General features: G+C 67.3%; 2 protein-coding genes across 6 annotated transcripts in view; one reads left to right on the top strand and one right to left on the bottom strand.

The window, feature by feature from the left end:
* Positions 1 to 2,732, top strand: part of BCAM (basal cell adhesion molecule (Lutheran blood group)) — a 30,072-nt gene extending 27,340 nt beyond the window's left edge. For both annotated transcript variants that reach the window (XM_039513622.1, XM_039513621.1), the window contains 2 exons: positions 694 to 814; positions 1,099 to 2,732. In XM_039513622.1, the coding sequence (XP_039369556.1) occupies positions 694 to 814; positions 1,099 to 1,104 (127 nt within the window). In that variant the 3' untranslated portion in view covers positions 1,105 to 2,732. The remainder of the gene's footprint in view (positions 1 to 693; positions 815 to 1,098) is intronic.
* A 6,730-nt stretch (positions 2,733 to 9,462) lies between these two features.
* CBLC (Cbl proto-oncogene C) lies at positions 9,463 to 20,720 on the bottom strand. 4 transcript variants are annotated; one of them, XM_039512821.1, is made up of 12 exons: positions 20,267 to 20,719; positions 19,048 to 19,194; positions 18,687 to 18,843; positions 18,064 to 18,185; positions 14,192 to 14,329; positions 13,699 to 13,786; positions 13,460 to 13,591; positions 12,336 to 12,503; positions 10,365 to 10,472; positions 10,053 to 10,230; positions 9,885 to 9,946; positions 9,725 to 9,782 (listed from the first exon to the last, which is right to left on the bottom strand). In XM_039512821.1, the coding sequence occupies exons 1-10, from the start codon at positions 20,611 to 20,613 to the stop codon at positions 10,093 to 10,095; spliced, it is 1,545 nt and encodes a 514-aa protein (XP_039368755.1). In that variant the 5' UTR covers positions 20,614 to 20,719; the 3' UTR covers positions 9,725 to 9,782; positions 9,885 to 9,946; positions 10,053 to 10,092. The 4 variants fall into 4 exon arrangements, with proteins under 4 accessions (XP_039368754.1, XP_039368757.1, XP_039368755.1 ...); XM_039512822.1 differs by having other exon boundaries at positions 9,733 to 9,782; positions 9,885 to 9,972; positions 20,267 to 20,720; XM_039512820.1 differs by lacking the exon at positions 10,053 to 10,230 and having other exon boundaries at positions 9,463 to 9,782; positions 20,267 to 20,720.
* Positions 20,721 to 21,958: the final 1,238 nt, after the last annotated feature.

Raw genomic sequence — 21,958 nt, 5'->3', positions numbered from 1 at the left:
TGCATGCAGCGCGGGGACACCTGCCCTGTGGGGCGGGAGAAGAGATCACTGTGAGTGACCCCCCCAACTCCCACAACCCCCAACCAAAACACCCCTCCTCGACTGCATGCAGCGCCGGGGACACCTGCCCTGTGGGGCGGGGGAGAAGAGATCACTGTGGTGACCCCCAACTCCCACAACCCCAACCAAAACACCTCCCCCTCGACTGCATGCAGCGCCGGGGACACCTGCCCTGTGGGCGGGAGAAGAGATCACTGTGGTGACCCCCAACCCCCCCCAACCAAAACACCCCTCCCCCCTCGACTGCATGCAGCGCCGGGGGCACCTGCCCTGTGGGGCGGGGGAGAAGAGATCACTGTGAGTGACCCCCCCAAACTCCCACAACCCCCCCAACCAAAACACCCCTCCCCCCTCGACTGCATGCAGCGCGGGGGCACCTGCCCTGTGGGGCGGGGGAGAAGAGATCACTGTGAGTGACCCCCCCAACTCCCACAACCCCAACCAAAACACCCCCCCCTCGACTGCATGCAGCGCGGGAGAAGAGATCGAGAACCTTCCTCTCCTTCCCCTCCTCCTGCCTGGGGGGTGGCAGAAATCCCTGTGTGAGGCCCCCCCATGCCCACCCCCTCTGTTTCCCTTGTCCCCCATCTGTCTGTCTGCACCCCGCGGGGTTCACCCCCCTCCATCCCGCAGGACACCCAAGGAGGGCGGCGCGGAGGACCCGGCTGTGGAGATGAAGACGGACAAACGGAACGAGCAGACGGGGCTGCTGAGCCCGAGCGGGGGCGGTGGGGGGGGCGACGGGGGTCACGAGGTGAGCTGGGGGGCGCTGCTGGGGGCAGAATGAGGTGAAATGGGTGAAGGGCCCTGGATGGGCGGTGGGGGGCCTGCGGCTTTGGAGATGGAGGGGAGGATGGGGGAGACCCTCCCTTGGGGCGCTGGGGTGGAGACCCTGGCGGAGTTGGGGGTCACTGTCCTCTAAGGGGGGAGGCGGAGAAGGAGAGTGGGGTTGTGACTGGCTGGGGTGGGGTGGAGGCTGCCGGTGGGGGATGGGTTTGGGACATGGGGGCAGTGTGTGATTCTCCCCTCCTCCCCCAGTGCTGAGCCCTGCCCCAGCAGATGGCTGTACTGGGAACCCCCCCCGGAGGAAGAGGAGGCTGGGACGGCAGCCGGCTGGGAGAGATGGATTTTGTCCCCTCTGTTTCCCCCCAGGGGCTGCGGGGGGCATTTACTCCATCCCCCGAGTTCTTTTTGTTTCAATGCCTGGTTTATATCAAGAGACCTTTTCAGCTGCCATGGGGGGCTCCCTCCTGTCCCCCATGGACTCCCCTGCCCCCCAGCACACTGTCCCCCTATGGGCTCCACTCGCATGGATTCCCTGCTCCCCACAGCATCTGGAGAAAGGGGAGACCCTCACCTGTCCCCAGTTATGGGGGTCAGGGCCAGGCGGGCACGTTCCATCCAACCCTCCCACAGCACCTCCTGACCCACATCCCCTGCAACCCCCCAGCACTGGCACCCTCAGGCCCCCCCTTACCCACAGCACATGCCCCTAGGGTCCAACCACTCATGGTAGCAGCCCCTCATCGCCTTCCCTCCCTCACCTCCAGCATTGGTACCCCAGAACACATCCCTCCCCCATCTCTGCCCTTCCCTGTGTCCCCCCAGCACCTACAACCCCCCCCCCCGCCATATTGCATTTGTCTCTGGTTGTGAATGTTTTTTTTACGAGACTTGTTTGTTCAGCAGCGTTTTGGGGGTGGTTCTGCTGCCCCCCAAGGGGTCTGTTCCTTTCTGTGCCCCCCCAGGACCTTCTCTAGTCGTGACACTGGTGTTTATTTTACTGCAATGTCTGTTGGGGGCAGTAGAGCTGGGGGGGGAACTGGGGAAGCCCTGAGAAGGGGTGCCCTCCCCAGGAGCCCAGCTCTACTAACCCCTTCATGGGGTCCCCCAGACCTCCACCGTCCTGCTCCCATGGCGCCCAGAGCCTGGGCCCCTCCCCCAATGAAAGACCTGGGCCCCTGCTGCAGCCATGGGGGCCATGCCCCATCCCCCCACCTTGCGGAGCTGCAGTCCATTGTGCTGACCCCTCCCCCCCTTGAACCCAACTGGGGGCTATTTATGGCTCTTTCCTGCCTCCAGCCCTAGGGGCCACCATGGGGGGAGCACAGGCCCTCCCCACACCAGGATTATCCAGCCCCCCCATCATTCCCGGCCTGACGATGCCCCATCCCAGCACCCTTGTCCCCCTGTCTCAGGGGGACCCTCACAGCTCCACCAGAAGGGGATGGGGCTAGGAGCCTAGGCCCCCCTTTTCCCAGCCCGCCAGCAGGGGGCAGCATCCTCTGAGCAGCCACCCGCCCTCCCAGGAAGAGCCCTAGGGGTGGGGACTCCAGTGGGGTGAATTTTCCCCCATCCCCTGGGGCTGGTCTGTCTAGTCCCCAAGCCCCCCACATAGGGTGACCAGCAAGCAAGGGGGGGCAGGGGGTGATAGGCAGCTAGGTAAGACAAACCCCCGAATATCAGGACATCTGGTCACCCTACCCCCCTGCAGCTCCAGTGTGCCCCCCCCCCATTGTTCTGCCTGCTGCCCCCCCCCCGACTTTACACTGAGGCTAGGTATTAAAGATTGTAACGCCTCCCCCCACCTGGCTCCTGTCTGTACCGCGCTTCCTCTCCTGCCCGGAGAGGCATTTCCTGCCCCCGACCCCCCCCCCCACCTGGCGCTGTGCCCCTTTGAACTCCCTGTGCTTGGGGGGGGGGTGTAAACAGAGGATGCCTCTGCCCCTGCTCCTGGGCCAGCGAGGGGGATTTCCCAAGCAGGGGGGATGCGGTGGGGGATTTTAGGCTCTGGGCCTCACGGGCGCTGGGGGTTTGCTTGCAGTTGCAGAACCGCTGAAAAGCGAAGCCATTTAAACCAGGGAGTGGGAACGGGAACGGTGCGAGGCCGGCACCGCGGGAGTGAGACGGGCACGGAATGAGTGGGAACAGCATGAGGGGGGCATCAGGGGAGCAGGCTTGCATGGGGGGGCATCAGGGGAGCGGGCTTGCGTGGGGGCATCAGGAGCGGGCTTGCGTGGGGGGGGCATCAGGGGAGCGGGAACGGCCTGAAGCAGGTGCAAGGACAGGCCAGTACACACCCCCACCACCAACCTGTGCTAACCTCTGCCTGGATGCAGGGCGCATGTAAACTTTCTGCCATCGTTTAGAGCAGCGCCAGCCAGCATGAGCCAAGGGGCGGAGGGGCAATGGCTGTAGGCAGGGGGGACATGGCCCTTTCTTGCAGCCCTGCTGGGCAGGTTTGCACCCCCCCCCCCGGTACACTGGGGCCCCTGAGGGCTGAGAGATGCCGATAGGGCCAGGACGACACAAGGCTGCAGGTTGGGCTGTGGCCAAAGCCAGTCGGCTAAGCTGGGCAGGGAGTGTGGCAAGGGCCAGGGGCTTTCCACCGGGCGGGCGGGCGGCTGGAAGGAGGTTGGCTAAGGGGCGCCTGTGGGATTTTGTCCTGCACAAGTCCCCGTTTTCCTGGCAGAGGGGCTGGAAAAGGCATTTCCTCCCCCACCCCTGTCCCTGGGGAGCCCATGCTATGGAAACCTCAGCAGCTACATGCAGGGACCAGGCAGCACCATGTGGGCTGGGTTTTCTCCCCAGGGAGAGAACCCAGGAGTCCTGGCTCCCAGCCCCTCCTGCTCTAACCCACTAGACCCCACTCCCCTCCCAGAGCCCCGATAGAACCCAGGAGTCCTGGCTCCCAACCACCCCTCCCCCGGTCTAAGCACTAGGCCCAGCCCCCCTTGGCATGTGTGTGTCTGATCTGTGCTGCAGCCCCTAGGGCTGACCTTTCTGTGCCCAGCTCCCCCTCCCCACAAGCAGTTGTCCCCCTGCTGCGCCCGGTACTAAAAGTCAGTGAGGCAGGGCTGGCCGATGCCAGCTGCACACCCAGCTTCACCTGTCCTGGGGGCCCAAGGAACTAGTGGGGGGGGGGTTGCCAACTGCTGAGGGGGCAGCTGGGCCAATCTAGTTTCTGTCCCACACGCCTGCCCCCTCGCTCTGTGCCAGGCGCTGGCCCTGGGCTGTGCAGCACCCGGTGCGACTGGGGCCCCGATCTCGGCCAGGGCGGGGGCAGGAGGGTCTGTGTAGCCGATCTCAGGCTGTGGATAACTGGGCTCCTGAGTGGTCACCCCCTAGGCCGACAGCTCAGGGGGCGAAGTGCATGGGGCAGGGCACCAGGCATCCTGCTGGAGCCAGGCACCTGAGAGCCTGGGTTATTTCTGATGCAGCCCAGTTCCCCCCGCCCCCCAGCTGCTGCCCAGCCTGGGAGCCCGGCCCCCTCGGGGCGCCGATGTCATGGGCTAGCGAGGGGGTGGGGGGATGAGGGGAATGCAGAGGAGGCTTCGCCCAGCCGCATCCTCCCACGGCAGAGAAGGAAATTAAAGCATTAGCTGCCGGTTAGCGCCGCATCAGCTGGGAGCAGCACTGGAAAAAGAGCATCAGGACTCCTGGGTTCTGTTTTACCCGCCCATCTTCAAGAGGGGGGTGGGGGCCTGGGAGCCAGGACTCCTGGGTTCTCTCCTCGGCTCTGGGAGGGGAGTGGGGGCTGGTGGTTAGAGCAGTTCTCCTGGCTCTGGGAGGGGAGTGGGGGCTGGTGGTTAGAGCAGGGGGCCTGGGGGCCAGGTAGGATGACCCTACAAAATCCAGACATGTGGACAGTCCCAATTTTTGGGTCTTTTTCTTACATAGGCTTCTATTACCCCCAAACCCCGTCCCAATTTTTCACATTTTCTGTCTGATCACCCTAAAGCCAGGAATCCTGGGTTCTCACCCCAGCCCTGGGAGGGGAGTGGGGGCTGCTGGGTTAGAGCAGGGGGGCTGGGAGCCAGGACTCCTGGGTTCTCTCCCTGCTCCAGGAGGGGAGTGGGGGCTAGTGGGTTAGAGCAGGGGGGCTGGGAGCCAGGATTCCTGGGTTCTCTCCCCGGCCCTGGGAGGGGAGTGGGGGCTGGGAGCCAGGTAGGGTGACCCTACAAAATCCAGACATGTGGACAGTCCCAATTTTTGGGTCTTTTTCTTACATAGGCTTCTATTACCCCCCAACCCCATCCCAATGTTTCACATTTTCTGTCTGATCAGGCTGGGAAGCCAGGACTCCTGGGTTCTCTCCTGCCCTGGGAGGCGGAGTGGGGCTGCTGGGTTAGAGCAGGGGGGCTGGGAGCCAGGACTCCTGGGTTCTCTCCCTGCTCCAGGAGGGGAGTGGGGGCTGGTGGGTTAGAGCAGGGGAGGCTGGGAGCCAGGACTCCTGGGTTCTCTCCCTGCTCCAGGAGGGGAGTGGGGGCTGGTGGGTTAGAGCAGGGGAGGCTGGGAGCCAGGACTCCTGGGTTCTCTCCCCGGCTCTGGGAGGGGAGCGGGGTCTAGTGGTTAGGGCAGGGGGGGGCTGGGAGCCAGGACTCCTGGGTTTAACACCCCCTCCTAGGAGGGGAGTGGGCTGAAGTTGTTTAGCAGGGCTGGAAGGAGGGGGGGAGGCTGCTCATTTCCTTGTGCTGGCTCAGTGATTTGCCCTTTGACCCCATGTGCGGCTCCGGATGCAGCCGCCACAAATGGGCCTGGATTGTCGCCTGTGCCAGCCAGTCTCCCGCGGGAGGAACAGGGGACAGGACAGCCCCTGTGCCTTGGAAGGGGGGCCCTGCAGAGGAGGCAGGAACAGGCACCCCAAAGCCCAGAGTGGGCGGGAATTCCCCATAAAAATTCTGTAACCTCCTGCCACGCAGCATTGGCAGCAACAGGGCCCGGTCAGTAACTAGGGCTCCTCTTACCCATCCAGCACTGACCCGGCTCAAGCCCCCAGCCAGTAACCTGGGACACGTGTGCACCCCCCTGGCAGCACTGCAGCCGCACGTTCCCTCACATGCACAACAAAGAACTTCCGTTCAAAGGCGCCGGGACCCCAGCGTTAGGGAAAACTCCACACCAGCAGGTGAAACGCAGGCATCACTACACAAACCCAGCCCCGCAGTGTGTTGGGCAGGGTCCTGTGCCTCAGTTTCCCACCTTGTGGTGGGCAAGGCTGATGAGCGATTGCCCCTTTCACACACACTCACCACTGCTGTCCTTGGCTAGTGGAGAAACCCAGAGGTCAGGGGGGTGTTCACAGGGGTGTGCCTGCGACCCCAGAAAGCGGGGGGCATCACGCAGTGTCTCTGGTCGCTGTGCACCTCCTCACCCAGCTGTTTGCAACTCCCTCTGCTGCATTTCCCTGCTGCCGGGGTGCTCATGGTCTCTGCGACGCCATGTTCGGAGGGCGAACTGTTGATCCCAGGTCTGCAGGGATTGCAGCTCAGCGCCCACACCGGCTGGCAGGAACCTCACTGCCAGCACAGCCTGGGCGTCGGCCTTCGTGTCAGCGCTGGCCCCACACCAGGGCTAAGCCCTGCCTGTCCGACCCCAGGCCTGGTCAGCGTCAGCGACTCACCTCTAGCAATCGCCAGCCAGAAACAACAGATCTCCATGGCCTCTAGCCAGCTCTGGCCTTGGGACACCAGCGAGGAGAAACTCGAACAGCACCTAGACAGCTTTAGGCAGGCCACTACCCCCCACCCCCACCCCCGCCGGCTAGCAAGTGGGGCTCAGGCTGGGCAGTGGTCCCCAAACAGCCCCTTACCTGTCATGTAATCTGCCCATGCGCCCCAGGGGCCAGGGCTGGGGGCTGAGGCCTCGGCACGGGGTGGCGCCTGAGCACACCTGGGTGGCTCCCCTTCCCTGACCCCTGTGGGGGCTGGCCCTGGCCCTGCTGTGCCCTTTGACCGTTCCTCCGCACCCCCTAGGTGGGCGTGCCCCACACTGGGGACCATTGATCTAGGGTGACCCCTTCCCCACAGTCGGGCAGGCTGCCCTGGGCTGTACAATCAGGATAACACCACACCATGACCCTGGCACGGCCGCCTAGCGCGACTTTTCCCACTCACCCCTTGTCAGCTGTTGGGAATGGGCCACATCCACCCTGAGTGAATTGGCCTCGTTCGCACTGACCCCCGACTTGGTGAGGCAGCGCCCATCGTTTCAGGTGCTGTGTATTCATACCTGCCTACTGAATTTTCACTCCATGCATCCGATGAAGTGGGTTCCAGCCCACGAAAGCTTATGCCCAAATAAATGTGTTAGTCTCTAAGGTGCCACAAGGGCTCCTTGTTGTTGTTGCTGATCCAGACTAACGGCTCCACTCTGAAACGTAGCGCGACTTGTAACCTGCAAGATCCTTTGGCCAACGTGTGGGCTCACCAGGCAGAGCCAGCATCAGTGCAAACACGGGTAGGGCCTGACCCTGCTCCCCCAGCTAGGGGCGAGCTCATCCAGACCCTGCTGACAAATCCACGAGACACCCAGCATCCCCTCCCCACCCCTGGTTATGGCTCCCTGCCCCCACAGGGTACCCACCTAGTATTTCCCCCCCAATCCCGGCACAGGGCACATGCCCCGCCCAGTAAAGGACACCCAGCCCCACCAGCTGGCATGGCCCCCTCACCAATATACAGCACAGACACCCCAACACTGCAGCCCCCCGGCATAGAGCCAGAGCAACCTGTGGGAAGGGGGGGAGATGGGGGTATGGGCACGTGGGCACAAGGCTGGCTAATGAGCCAGGCAGATTTAATGGGCTGCCAGGAGGCTGCCGTCAGCAACAAACAGAGCAAAGTCATTAACAGGCTCATAAACCCAGTCAAGCACCAGCCCCACAAAACAGGAGCAGGGGGAGGGCTGCGGGTCAGGAGTGAGGGGCCCTGGCAGAGCTGCGGGGGGAGCCCATGGCTGGGCTAGCAGGGGGCTGTGGGTCGGGAGTGAGGGGCCCTGGCAGAGCTGCGGGGGGAGCCCAGGGCTGGGCTAGCAGGGGGCTGCGGGTCGGGAGTGAGGGGCACCGGCAGAGCTGCGGGGGGAGCCCAGGGCTGGGCTAGCAGGGGGCTGCGGGTCAGGAGTGAGGGGCACCGGCAGAGCTGCGGGGGGAGCCCAGAGCTGGGCTAGCAGGGGGCTGCGGGTCAGGAGTGAGGGGCACCGGCAGAGCTGTGGGAGGGGAGCCCAGGCTCTGTCACTCCTTATCGCTTTCCCCCTCCCGCCCCCCAGCAATGTTGCCTCCCCCACAATCAATGGGTTGGCCCAGTTGCTTCCTGCCAACCCCAGGGAAACAGCCTCCTGCTGCCCTGGGGACCCCCCCCCCGCGGTTATAGCAATGGGGGGGCTTGCTCTGGATGAGCCATCTGGGCTTCCTGCATAAGCCTCCCCCTTCCCCCTGAGGCTCCCTCACAGCCCCTAAGGGGGGCACAAGGGGGTGGGCTCTGCTCTCCCCAGCCAGGGGGTGGGTGGGGCGGGGGAAATGGAGAGCGGGTGCAGCTATAAATGCTGATGAACGCTGGGGCTCCCAGTGGGGAGGGGGAGCAGAGTGGAGAGATGCTGCAGGGAAGAGAGGAATATACTGGGGAACAGCAGTGGCTGGGTTGTTCCTGTCAGGGTGCAGCTTCCTCCCATGGGGGGACCCAGCTGAGGCTGCTCTGGGGGAGCTGGGGGGGGGCTGACTGATAAAGGGGGCTTGAGGGGTGTGCGGTGGGACCAGCCCCTCCAAGCAAGTCAGAGAGGGGCAGAGCCTGGGTGGGGGGCGGACCCTCATGGGGGAGGGTCTTAGCCCCATAGCTCTGGCCCTAGGGTCCCATGCCACACCCCACCCCCCGCCCTGCAGGGACCCATGCTCCAGTGCTTGGGTTCTCCCCACTTCTGCCTCCCCAAATCTCCCACCTGCACCCCAGAATCCTCCATCTGTGCCCCACAGGGACCCCTCCCCCACCCCAGCCTCCAGCTCCATTGCTCGTTGATCGAGCTGTTCCTGGAACTGAGATGAGCTCACATCCCCGGGGGGGGTGGGAGGGGGGGTGCAGGGAATCGATCCCTGCTGGGGGGCAGGGCTGGGAGCTCAGAAGGGGCCAGCAGGGGCTCCCCATGGGCCCAGCTTCACCCGCCTTCATCCCTCCTCAGCTGCTCAACGCCCCCCACCTTGCACAGCGATACCCCTACCCCCAGCTGCTGTGCACAGCCCCTGCTCCCCCCCAAGGAGGGGGCGTCACCTGCCTTCCATCCCCCTGTTCTAGGGCCACCCCCAGATGTGGAGCCCCAAGGTTAACCCCCTCCTGCAGGGGGCAGTAGCACGGGGCCACGTGGGGGGCTGGGGGCAGAGGTTGGCGTGGGGGAGCCATGGGGGAGGGTTGAAAGGGCAGAGGGGGTCGGGGGTCAGCAGGGTCTGTCTGCCCCTCACCCCGCAGCTGGGCTGCCATGGGGTGCTGGTGACACCTGGTGGCCGCAGCTGGCATCGCACCCCCTCAGCCGTTTCCCCCATGCCCCCGGGGAGGGCTGTGGCGCAGACAGGGGGTCTCGGGGGGCAGACGGACCCAGACCCAGAGGGGACAGACGGATGGGCCATCCCGTCCTTTCACCTGTTTTATTGCTTCTCTTTGAGTTGCAGGAGTCCAGACACTCCCAGTTAAACAATCCCCCCAGCCCCCACCCCGGTGCCGCTCAATCCCCCCAGCCTCGGATCCCACAAGCGTCGCGTCTTTCTGGGGTCTGGCTGGTCTCGGGGTCATCGGTCGGGGGGTCTCTGTGCGGTACTGACTGGGGGCCTGGGACTCAGCCGTCCATAGGGGGCCATGGGTCGAGGCCCCAGGGTCAGTACAGGGTCACCCCTCCCCCTCGCTGGCGGTGGGTGCTGGGGGGGTCTGCAAGGGTCTGGCTGGGAGTCCTGGGGGGGTGACCTAGAATGAGAGAGAGACAGACGGACAGTGAGGGGGGTCGGTGCGGGAACCAGGGGCCTGGAGCAAGTGGAGGGGGGCTGCGGGGCAGTAGGACAGACTCACCCTGCCTGTGCTGTGCGGGGAGCTGAGCTGGAGTCACCCGGTCTCCTGGGTTCTCTGGTCACCTGGGTCGGTGGGGTTGAAGATAGAGCTGTGGTTCGAGGAAGGGAGAACGGAGGCTGTCCCAGCCCCTCTTCCCCTCCCCATCCATCTACCCCCCCCATGACTCACTGTGTCTCTGGTGCTGTCAACCCCCCCCACCTGCCCCCCATCAGCTGGGCTCCTCAGGCCCGTGGGAGAGGGGCAGGGCAGGGGGCCCCCGGGGCCTGGGGCGGGGGGGCAGCGGCCGATGCCGGATCCAGTCACTGGGGTTCTGGCTGGGGTGGCCCAAGGGGGGCAGTGGGAGGTCCTGGAGATAGAGGGGGACACGGTTACACTAGAGGGGAGGCACCTTGCACACTCGCTCTCGCACACTCACCCACATTCCCTTGCCCATGCCCCTTGTGCCCTCACTCCGGTTGCCTCCCAGCCAGCGTCGCTCACCTGGGCTGTGGGGTCCGGGTCCCTGGGCTGGAGCAGATCCAGCCGGGGGGGGACGGGAGGACCAGGCACCTCAGGGTCCAGGCAGGGGGGGAATGCAGGATGCCCTGCCTGTGGGTGGGAGACAGAGGTGAGGGTCGCTCCAGCTCTTCCTCCAACCCCTACCTCCCCCTTCTGTCTCCCTGCCCCCTCCCCGCCCCTGCTCCTTGCCCCCCATCCCCTGCCACCCACTGCCCCCCGCACCTCTCTGGTGTCCCCAGCCCCCCACCTTCCTCCTGTCTCCTCATCCCCCCCATCCCCTGCCACCCACTGCCCCCCTCGCACCTCTGGTGTCCCCAGCCCCCACCTTCCTCCTGTCTCCTCATCCCCATCCCCTGCCCCTCACTGCCCCCTCGCACCTCCGGTGTCCCCAGCCCCCACCTTCCTCCTGTCTCCTCATCCCCCCCATCCCCTGCCTCCCGCTGCCCCCCTCGCCCCTCCGGTGTCCCCAGCCCCCCACCTTCCTCCTGTCTCCTCATCCCCCCCATCCCCTGCCCCTCACTGCCCCCTCGCACCTCCGGTGTGCCCATCCCCACCTTCCTCCTGTCTCCTCATCCCCCCATCCCCTGCCCCTCACTGCCCCCTCGCCCCTCTTGTGTCCCCAGCCCCACCTTCCTCCTGTCTCCTCATCCCCATCCCCTGCCCCTCACTGCCCCCTCGCACCTCCGGTGTCCCCAGCCCCCACCTTCCTCCTGTCTCCTCATCCCCATCCCCTGCCCCTCACTGCCCCTCGCCCTCTTGTGTCCCCAGCCCCCACCTTCCTCCTGTCTCCTCATCCCCATCCCCTGCCCCTCACTGCCCCCCTCACCCCTCAAGTGTCCCCAGCCCCCCACCTTCCTCCTGTCTCCTCATCCCCCATCCCCTGCCTCTCACTGCCCCCTCACCCCTCTGGTGTCCCCAGCCCCCACCTTCCTCCTGTCTCCTCATCCCCATCCCCTGCCCCTCACTGCCCCCTCGCCCCTCCGGTGTCCCCAGCCCCCACCTTCCTCCTGTCTCCTCATCCCCATCCCCTGCCCCTCACTGCCCCCCCTCTGGTGTCCCCAGCCCCCACCTTCCTCCTGTCTCCTCATCTCCCCATCCCCTGCCCCTCACTGCCCCTCGCACCTCTGGTGTCCCCAGCCCCCACCTTCCTCCTGTCTCCTCATCCCCCATCCCCTGCCCCCCTCTGCCCCCCTCGGCCCTCTGGTGTCCCCAGCCCCCCACCTTCCTCCTGTCTCCTCATCCCCATCCCCTGCCCCTCACTGCCCCCCTCTGGTGTCCCCAGCCCCCACCTTCCTCCTGTCTCCTCATCCCCATCCCCTGCCCCTCACTGCCCCCTCACCTCCGGTGTCCCCAGCCCCCACCTTCCTCCTGTCTCCTCATCTCCCCATCCCCTGCCCCTCACTGCCCCCTCACCTCCGGTGTCCCCAGCCCCCACCTTCCTCCTGTCTCCTCATCCCCATCCCCTGCCCCTCACTGCCCCCTCTGGTGTCCCCAGCCCCCACCTTCCTCCTGTCTCCTCATCTCCCCATCCCCTGCCCCTCACTGCCCCCTCGCACCTCCGGTGTCCCCAGCCCCCACCTTCCTCCTGTCTCCTCATCCCCATCCCCTGCCCCTCACTGCCCCTCGCCCCTCCGGTGTCCCCAGCCCCCACCTTCCTCCTGTCTCCTCATCCCCATCCCCTGCCCCTCACTGCCCCCTCTGGTGTCCCCAGCCCCCACCTTCCTCCTGTCTCCTCATCTCCCCATCCCCTGCCCCTCACTGCCCCCCTCGCACCTCCGGTGTCCCCAGCCCCCCACCTTCCTCCTGTCTCCTCATCCCCCATCCCCTGCCCCTCACTGCCCCCCTCACCCCTCCGGTGTCCCCAGCCCCCCACCTTCCTCCTGTCTCCTCATCCCCCCCATCCCCTGCCCCTGCCGCCCCCATCGCCCCCCCCCCGGCATCCTCAGCCCCCACCTTCCTCAGGGCCGCCAGCTCCCGCAGCACCGACTCCACATCCTCCAGGTCGTCGTCATCCTCATCCGGAGCCGCCCCCGCCCCCTGCCCGCCGACGGGGTCGATGCGAATCTCCTCATGCCCCTGGATCTCCCGGCGGCAGAAGGGGCAGGTCGGGGTCTGCACTTGCTGGGAGGAGACGGGGGTGTCAGGGGCAAAGGGTGGGGAGCTGGGGTCAGGGGTCAGAGGTCACAGGCCTGGCTGGTTTTCACAACTGCCAGGCTCCCAGGCACCCCACAATGGGGCTGGGGTCCCAGCGACCTGCTGGGGGCTCAGGCACAGCAGGGTCAGAGGTCGGCGTCATACAGTGGGGGTAGGGGCCAGAGGTCAGGCTGACCTTCCTGGTTCTTGTGCAGTCCCCACACAGCAGGGTCAGGGGTCACAACAGGGTGAAAGGTCAAGGGTCAGACTCACCTGCCAGGCGTTCAGGCAGTCCCCACACAGCAGGGGTCAGGGGTCAGACTCCCCTGCCAGGCATTCAGGCAGTCCCCACACAGCAGGGGTCAGGGGTCACACTCACCTGCCAGGCGTTCAGGCAGTCCCCACACAGCAGGGGTCAGGGGTCAGGCTCACCTGCCAGGCGTTCAGGCAGTCCCCACACAGCAGGGGTCAGGGGTCAGGGGTCACACTCACCTGCCAGGCCTTCAGGCAGTCCCCACACAGCAGGGGTCAGGGGTCAGACTCCCCTGCCAGGCGTTCAGGCAGTCCCCACACAGCGGGGGTCAGGGGTCAGGGGTCAGACTCACCTGCCAGGCGTTCAGGCAGTCCCCACACTTCAGGGGTCAGGGGTCAGACTCCCCTGCCAGGCGTTCAGACAGTCCCCACACTTCAGGGGTCAGGGGTCAGGGGTCAGACTCCCCTGCCAGGCGTTCAGGCAGTCCCCACACTTCAGGGGTCAGGGGTCAGACTCCCCTGCCAGGCATTCAGGCAGTCCCCACACAGCAGGGGTCAGGGGTCAGGGGTCAGACTCACCTGCCAGGCGTTCAGGCAGTCCCCACACAGCAGGGGTCAGGGGTCACACTCACCTGCCAGGCGTTCAGGCAGTCCCCACACAGCAGGGGTCAGGGGTCAGGGGTCAGACTCACCTGCCAGGCGTTCAGACAGTCCCTGCACAGCAGGTGCCCACATGGCTGGAGCCGAACGTCCTTGTCGTTCTCGGCGCAGATTTTACAGAGCTGGAAGGTGGATCCCATCTGGGAGTAGAGCTGGGCTTGGTCCTGGGGGAGAGGGAGGGTGAGGCTTGGCCTGAGCAGGGGGCTGGGAGGGCACCAGGACGGGGGCTCGGGGTGGGGACAAGGCTGGGGTGGAGCAGCCCGGTACTGACCGGTGAGACCTCGATCCGGTTCTGAGGCGTCGGTTCTGTCAGCTCCGTCAGGTCCGGATTCACGTTCTTCCCATCTGGATACAGGTAACTGTGGGGGGCGGAAACTGTCAGAACCGGCCTGGTCTGACCAGAACCCCCCACAGATCCACACCCGGACCCAGCGGGTCAGTATCATGCTCTCTAAATCCGAGTAACCTGAGCCCGAACCGACACAGAATGAAACCCACACGGCCCTGACCAGAACCAACCTTGGCCAGAGCCGACTCGAACCAACCCAACTCAGCCCGGCCAGAACTGACCCACCAAATCCAGACCCATCCTGCCCAAGGCAGAAACAATGACCCGGGCCCAAGTTCCAGACCACACCAGACTCCGGGCACATAACTGGATTCTGCCCCCCAGGTCCCTGCCCTGATCTGCCCAGCAGGGCCCCGAGCTGTGCCTCACTCCGTCACACCCTCGGCCACCCCCTCCCCGCCAGGCCCCCACTCACAAGCCCTCCTTGTGCCCCTCGATCAGAGCCTGGAAGAGGGGTCTGTCCTGGGGGATGGTCTGCAGGATGCTCCCGTCCCGGCTCACGTAGCCGATGGCCCACTGCCCCAGCCGCGTGCAGCTGAGCCGAAACACATAGCTGGGGGGGAAATGGGGTCAGTGGCAGGGGGTGACCCCAAAGCCTGAGGGGGGCACAAGAGGGTAGAGGCTGCAGGGAGTGGGGTGGGGGCCAGCAGGGGGCGCTCTCCCCCAGCAGTCAGTGCTGGCCCCAATGGGCGCTAGGGGGTCTGGGCTGCAGGGAGTGGGGCAGAGGGTCAGTGGGGGGGTGCTGTCCCCTGGCAGTCAGTGCTGGCCCCAATGGGCACTAGGGGGTCTGGGCTGCAGGGAGTGGGGCAGGGGGTCAGTGGGGGGGTGCTGGCCCCTGGCAGTCAGTGCTGGCCCCAATGGGCGCTAGGGGGTCTGGGCTGCAGGGAGTGGGGCAAGGACCAGCGGGGGGCGCTCTCCCCCAGCAGTCAGTGCTGGCCCCAATGGGCGCTAGGGGGTCTGGGCTGCAGGGAGTGGGGTGGGGGCCAGCGGGGGGCACTCTCCCCCGGCAGTCAGTGCTGGCCCCAATGGGCACTAGGGGGTCTGGGCTGCAGGGAGTGGGGCAGGGGGTCAGTGGGGAGGTGCTGGCCCCTGGCAGTCAGTGCTGGCACCAGGGCGGCACTAGGGGGTCTGGGCTGCAGGGACTGGGGTGGGGGCCAGCGGGGGGCGCTCTCCCCCAGCAGTCAGTGCTGCCCCAATGGGCGCTAGGGGGTCTGGGCTGCAGGGAGTGGGGCAGGGACCAGCAGGGGGCGCTCTCCCCCAGCAGTCAGTGCTAGCCCCAATGGGCGCTAGGGGGTCTGGGCTGCAGGGAGTGGGGCAGGGACCAGCAGGGGGCGCTCTCCCCCGGCAGTCAGTGCTGGCCCCAATGGGCGCTAGGGGGTCTGGGCTGCAGGGAGTGGGGCAGGGACCAGCAGGGGGCGCTCTCCCCCAGCAGTCAGTGCTGGCCCCAATGGGCGCTAGGGGGTCTGGGCTGCAGGGACTGGGGCAGGGGGTTGGGGGGGGGGTGCTGTCCCCCAGCAGTCAGTGCTGGCCCCAATGGGCACTAGGGGGTCTGGGCTGCAGGGACTGGGGCAGGGGGACAGTGGGGGGGAGCTGGACCCCGGCAGTCAGTGCTGGCACCATGGCGGCTCTAGGGGGTCTGGGCTGCAGGGACTGGGGTGGGGCCAGCGGGGGGCACTCTCCCCCAGCAGTCAGTGCTGCCCCAATGGGCGCTAGGGGGTCTGGGCTGCAGGGAGTGGGGCAGGGACCAGCAGGGGGCGCTCTCCCCCAGCAGTCAGTGCTGCCCCAATGGGCACTAGGGGTCTGGGCTGCAGGGAGGGGGGGGGGGGTCAGCAGGGGCGCCTCAGCAGTCAGTGCTGCCCCAAGGGGCACTTGGGGGTCTGGGCTGCAGGGAGTGGGGCAGGGGGTCAGTGGGGGTGCTGGCTCCTGGCAGTCAGTGCTGCCCCAATGGGCGCTAGGGGTCTGGGCTGCAGGGAGTGGGGCAGAGGATCAGCAGTCAGTGCTGGCCCCAATGGGCCCTTGGGGGTCTGGGCTGCAGGGAGTGGGGCAGGGGGTCAGTGGGGTGCTGGCTGGCAGTCAGTGCTGGCCCCAATGGGCGCTAGGGGGTCTGGGCTGCAGGGAGTGGGGCAAGGACCAGCAGGGGGCGCTCTCCCCCAGCAGTCAGTGCTGGCCCCAATGGGCGCTAGGGGGTCTGGGCTGCAGGGACTGGGGAAGGGGGGGCACTAGGGGGTCTGGGCGGCAGGGAGTGGGGTGGGGGCCAGCGGGGGGCACTCTCCCCCAGCAGTCAGTGCTGCCCCAATGGGCGCTAGGGGGTCTGGGCTGCAGGGAGTGGGGCAGGGACCAGCAGGGGGCGCTCTCCCCCAGCAGTCAGTGCTGCCCCAATGGGCACTAGGGGGTCTGGGCTGCAGGGAGTGGGGCAGGGGGTCAGTGGGGGGGTGCTGGCCCCTGGCAGTCAGTGCTGCCCCAATGGGCGCTAGGGGGTCTGGGCTGCAGGGAGTGGGGCAGGGACCAGCAGGGGGCGCTCTCCCCCGGCAGTCAGTGCTGCCCCAATGGGCGCTAGGGGGTCTGGGCTGCAGGGAGTGGGGCAGGGACCAGCAGGGGGCGCTCTCCCCCAGCAGTCAGTGCTGCCCCAAGGGGCACTAGGGGGTCTGGGCTGCCGGGTGTGGGGCAGGGGGTCAGTGGGGGGGTGCTGGCCCCTGGCAGTCAGGGCGGCCCCACTGGGCGCTCGGGGGTCGGGGCTGCCGGGCGGGGGGCCGGGGGTCCGGGGGGGGGTGCTGGCCCCTGGCAGTCAGTGCTGCCCCAATGGGCGCTAGGGGGTCTGGGCTGCAGGGAGTGGGGCAGGGGGTCAGTGGGGGTGCTGGCCTGGCAGTCAGTGCTGGCCCCAATGGGCGCTAGGGGGTCTGGGCTGCAGGGAGTGGGGCAGGGACCAGCAGGGGGCGCTCTCCCCCAGCAGTCAGTGCTGCCCCAATGGGCGCTAGGGGGTCTGGGCTGCAGGGAGTGGGGTGGGGGCCAGCAGGGGGCGCTCTCCCCCAGCAGTCAGTGCTGCCCCAATGGGCACTAGGGGGTCTGGGCTGCAGGGAGTGGGGCAGGGGACCAGCAGGGGAGGTGCTCCCCAGCAGTCAGTGCTGGCACCAGGCGGCACTAGGGGTCTGGGCTGCAGGGAGTGGGGTGGGGGCCAGCAGGGGGCGCTCTCCCCCAGCAGTCAGTGCTGCCCCAATGGGCGCTAGGGGGTCTGGGCTGCAGGGAGTGGGGCAGGGACCAGCAGGGGGCGCTCTCCCCCAGCAGTCAGTGCTGCCCCAATGGGCACTAGGGGGTCTGGGCTGCAGGGAGTGGGGCAGGGACCAGCAGGGGGCGCTCTCCCCCGGCAGTCAGTGCTGCCCCAATGGGCGCTAGGGGGTCTGGGCTGCAGGAGTGGGGCAGGGACCAGCAGGGGGCGCTCTCCCCCAGCAGTCAGTGCTAGCCCCAATGGGCGCTAGGGGGTCTGGGCTGCAGGGACTGGGGCAGGGACCAGCAGGGGGCTCAATACCCCGGCAGTCAGTTCTGGCCCCAATGGGCACTAGGGGGTCTGGGCTGCAGGGACTGGGGGGCCAGCAGGGGCACTCTCCCCCCGCAGTCAGTGCTGCCCCAATGGGCGCTAGGGGGTCTGGGCTGCAGGGAGTGGGGCAGGGACCAGCAGGGGGCGCTCTCCCCCAGCAGTCAGTGCTGCCCCAATGGGCACTGGGGGGTCTGGGCTGCAGGGAGTGTGGCAGGGGTCAGCAGGGGTGCTCCCTGGCAGTCAGTGCTGCCCCAATGGGCGCGTGGGGGTCTGGGCTGCAGGGAGTGGGGCTGGGACCAGCAGGGGGCGCTCTCCCCCGGCAGTCAGTGCTGCCCCAATGGGCGCTAGGGGGTCTGGGCTGCAGGGAGTGGGGCAGGGACCAGCAGGGGGCGCTCCCCCAGCAGTCAGTGCTGCCCCAATGGGCCCTAGGGGGTCTGGGCTGCAGGGAGTGGGGCGGGGGCCAGCAGGGGTGCTGGCTCCTGGCAGTCAGTGCTGCCCCAATGGGCGCTAGGGGGTCTGGGCTGCAGGGAGTGGGGCAGGGACCAGCAGGGGGCGCTCTCCCCCGGCAGTCAGTGCTGCTCCAATGGGCGCTAGGGGGTCTGGGCTGCAGGGAGTGGGGCAGGGGGTCAGTGGGGGGGTGCTGGCCCCTGGCAGTCAGTGCTGGCCCCAATGGGCGCTAGGGGGTCTGGGCTGCAGGGAGTGGGGCAGGGACCAGCAGGGGGCGCTCCCCACTCCCCCCCGCCCGGGGTCCCTACCTGCCCGGCTTGTTGGAGTAGGTTTGCAGCCGCGCCCTCACTTCGTCGTAGGTCAGGAAGGCCACGTAGCCCGGGTGCGTCACTGCCAGGTGGGTCCAGTTCTTTAGCAGCGTGGGCCAGGGCTGCAGGGGCACAAGGGTCGCGCTGGATGCCGAGGTCTTGCACACACACACCCCCTCCCCCCGAGACCCCCATTGCCTTTCTGTGCTGCCAGGGGGCAACTCCCCATCCCATCTGCCCTGCATCTCTGCCCCACCCCCACCCTGCTGCAGCTCTGCTGCTGCTGAGCCGGAAACCCCCCCGCCCACGGGTCAGCTCAGCTTCAGCGGGGATAGACACGCCACATCCTGCTGGGGGTCAAGGCCAGCGCCTGGGCCCTGCTCGAAGGTGGGTGGGGGCAGAGACTAGAGCAAAGCCGGCTGGAGGGGCATTGGCCACAGCAGCTGCCCCCGCCCCCCACAATCTGGGGCCATGGAGCCCAGGGGAGGGACAGGTGGGGGGATGGAGCATGTGCTGGGGAGGGGAAGGATGGAGGGAGCAGGTGTGCGTGGGACGACTACCCCTCCTCGCCCTCATCTCCACAGCTTGGCCCCGTGCCCAGCCCTGCCTCCCCCCGCCTGTACCTGGAAGAGGCGAGTGAAGATGTCGAACTCGAAGATGGACACATGGTCGCTGCAGGTCAGGTCCATGGTGGCTCTCAGGGCCGCGGCCATGGGGCCGGGCGCCACGGGGTGAACCCGCTGCAGCCCCCCCTGGAACTCGCTCCACGACACCAGGCTCCTGTGGGGCAGGGGGCAGTGAGGGGGGATGAGCCCATGGGGCTGATGGGGGGTATCCGGGTGGGAGAGGTGAAGGGGTTACCTGGGGGGCAAGCGGGGGGAGGAGAGCAGTGGGGCAGGGATACCGGGGAGTCCATGTCTCAGCAGGGGGCTGGGAGAGGAATAGTGGGGGGTAGCTGGGGAATGGAGGTATCAGGGATCTCACCGTGCCCCCCAGGTCCCTCTCCAGAAGGCCTTGGCGGGCGGCTGGCTGGGCTGGTACTGGTGCCCCTGGTCCTGCCCATTGGGGATCAGGGCTCGGAGCTCCCCCAGCATGTGGCTGAAGATCAGCGACAGCTTGGTCAGCATCCTCCTGGGGGAAGAGATGGGAGCAGGGGGGAGAATGGGGTCCACTCTCCCCTCCCCCACCACAGTCAACAGGAAACACCTGGGGTGCGGCCGGACGGGAAGGGGAGGAGGGCAGTTTCTCTGGAGCATCAAAGAGGCCCAGAGATGCTACTGGAGCCGGACAACCCCAGACACCTGCCCCACCCCACAATGTCCACTCCAGGCACCCAGAAGCAGACACTGCGAAGGAAAGATGGTTTGTACATTGGGGAGAGGTCGGGAGTGAGAGGCACCAGCAGAGCTGGGGGGAAACCCAGGCTGGGATGCAGGGGCTGCGGGTCAGGAGTGAGGGGCACCAGCAGAGCTGGGGGGGGGAACCCAGGCTGGGATGGGGAGGATAGGGGTTGGGAGTGCGGGGAGCCAGGCCCCTGGATCTGGGCGTTTTCTGTTGTTGGTTCTGTTTCTGCTTCCGCTGCGATAGGAGCTGGTTACTCAGTAACTCGGGGCCGCACCCTTTCACCAGAGTCCAACAGGCGTGGACAGCCTCTCCCTACGGGCAGGTGCCCCTCACTCCCAACCCGCAGCCCCCCGCTAGCCCAGCTCTGGGGTCCCTCCCTCAGCTCTGCCAGTTCCCCTCACCCTGCTATCCCAGCCCTGGGCACCCCCAACCTAGCTCTGCCAGTGCCCCTCACTCCCGACTCGCAGACCCCTGCTAGCTCAGCTCTGCCGGTGCCCCTCACCCTGCTATCCCAGCCCTGGGCTCCCCCAACCTAGCTCTGCCAGTGCCCCTCACTCCTGACCCGCAGCCCCCCACTAGCCCAGCTCTGGGCTCCCCACATCCCCACACCTCTGCCGGTGCCCCTCACTCCCGACTCGCAGACCCCTGCTAGCCCAGCCCTGCCGGTGCCCCTCACTCCCGACTCGCAGACCCCTGCTAGCTCAGTTCTGCCGGTGCCCCTCACTCCCGACCCGCAGCCCCTGCCAGCCCAGCCCTGCCGGTGCCCCTCACTCCCGACCCGCAGCCCCTGCCAGCCCAGCCCTGGGCTTCCCATCTCTCCCTGCCTCCTTGCCCCACGGTGCCCCCTTGGGGCCAGTACCTGGAGGCCGACCCCTCCTGGAAAATTCCAGCCGGGTCTCCCTTGAAGAGCTTGGTGGCCTGCTTGACCTTGCGCTGCAGGTTGTTGATGTAGACGGGGAAGTAGCCGGCCTCCCAGAGGCAGCTCAGGCTGGCCCCAGGCTGGCCCCGGATCAGCAGCAGGTGCTGGCGCATCTGGGGCAGGAGCTGGAGCAGGCTGGGGGGGCTGTTCCTCAGCCCCAGCCCCGGCTGCTCCACCAGCCGCTGCAACTTCTCCAGCCCCTGCAGGGCCTTGTCCAGCGAGCGCCGAGCGGCGGCGCCCAGGGCGAAGGGGCCCCGCCGGGCCCCTGCTCCCCCTGCAGCAGCCATGGCAGCGGGCGAAAGGCCGGAGGGGAGAGACGGTGCTTCCTGCACCCAGGCTTGGGCAGGGCGGGTCTGACCGAGGGGGAGGGAAGGAGGGAACGAAGAAAAGAACAAGGCAAAGCGAGAGAAATGTAGAGGAAGCGACACAAACAAGCAGCTTCACAAGAGGGCCACAGGCAAGGCCTTGAGCCCCCCCCCCTCTCCCCCCTGTCACATCCGGACAGGTCACTCCCCTCCCCCCCACTGAGGAGATGGGAGGGAGCGTGGGGGAGTTTTTACACACTACGCACCTGTCAGAGCAAGTGTGAACCTGCAGCTCTGGGGCATCTGGATCTAGGAGTCAGGGGCGCTGGGGAGCCCGGGGCTGGGCTGGCAGGGGGCTGCGGGTCAGGAGTGAGGGGCACCGGCAGAGCTAGGGGGAGCCCAGGGCTGGGCTGGCAGGGGGCTGCGGGTCAGGGGTGAGGGGCACCGGCAGAGCTGGGAAGGGAGGAGCCCTGGAGGGCTGCGGGTCGGGAGTGAGGGGCACCGGCAGAGCTGGGGAGGGAGGAGCTCGGGGTGGCCGGGGGGCTGCGGGTCAGGGGTGAGGGGCACCGGCAGAGCTGGGAAGGGAGGAGCCCTGGGGGGCTGCGGGTCGGGAGTGAGGGGCACCAGCAGAGCTGGGGAGGGAGGATCCCTGGGGGGCTGCGGGTCGGGAGTGAGGGGCACCGGCAGAGCTGGGGAGGGAGGATCCCTGGGGGGCTGCGGGTCGGGAGTGAGGGGCACTGGCTGTCAGTTCTGTCACACCCTGTGTAGCTCTCTGGGTCATTTCCTGTCGCGGGGGGGGAAGGGGGAGCAGCCGGGAACCCGCCCCGGGCCTGAACCTACCTGTAATTCCAGGTGCCGCTGACTCACCTGTGGCCTCGCCTGCCCCTGCCCCGGGGGCGAGGCTGGAACCCGCCCGCAATCCTCCCTTCGGCCACCAGGTGGCGCCGCTGCCTGGATGATCCTCGGGGAACAATTGTACCAGCGCCACAGCGCCCCCATCAGCCCCACGGACCCATCCAGCCCCATAGCCCCCCCGTCAGCCCCATAGCCCCCCCATCAGCCCCACGGGCCCATCAGCCCCACAGCGCCCCCATCAGCCCCATAGCCCCCCCCATCAGCCCCCCGGGCCCATCAGCCCCATAGCGCCCCCATTTGCCCCATAGCCCCCCCCCAGCAGCCCCACAGGCCCGTCCAGCCCCACAGCGCCCCCATCAGCCCCACGGGCCCATCAGCCCCATAGCGCCCCCCATCAGCCCCACGGGCCCATCCGGCCCCACAGCGCCCCCATCAGCCCCATAGCCCCCCCATCCAGCCCCATAGCGCCCCC

Source organism: Mauremys reevesii, linkage group 24, assembly GCF_016161935.1.
Source record: "Mauremys reevesii isolate NIE-2019 linkage group 24, ASM1616193v1, whole genome shotgun sequence".
Taxonomy (NCBI): domain Eukaryota; kingdom Metazoa; phylum Chordata; order Testudines; family Geoemydidae; genus Mauremys; species Mauremys reevesii.
This window is presented reverse-complemented; position numbering and strand designations above follow the sequence as displayed.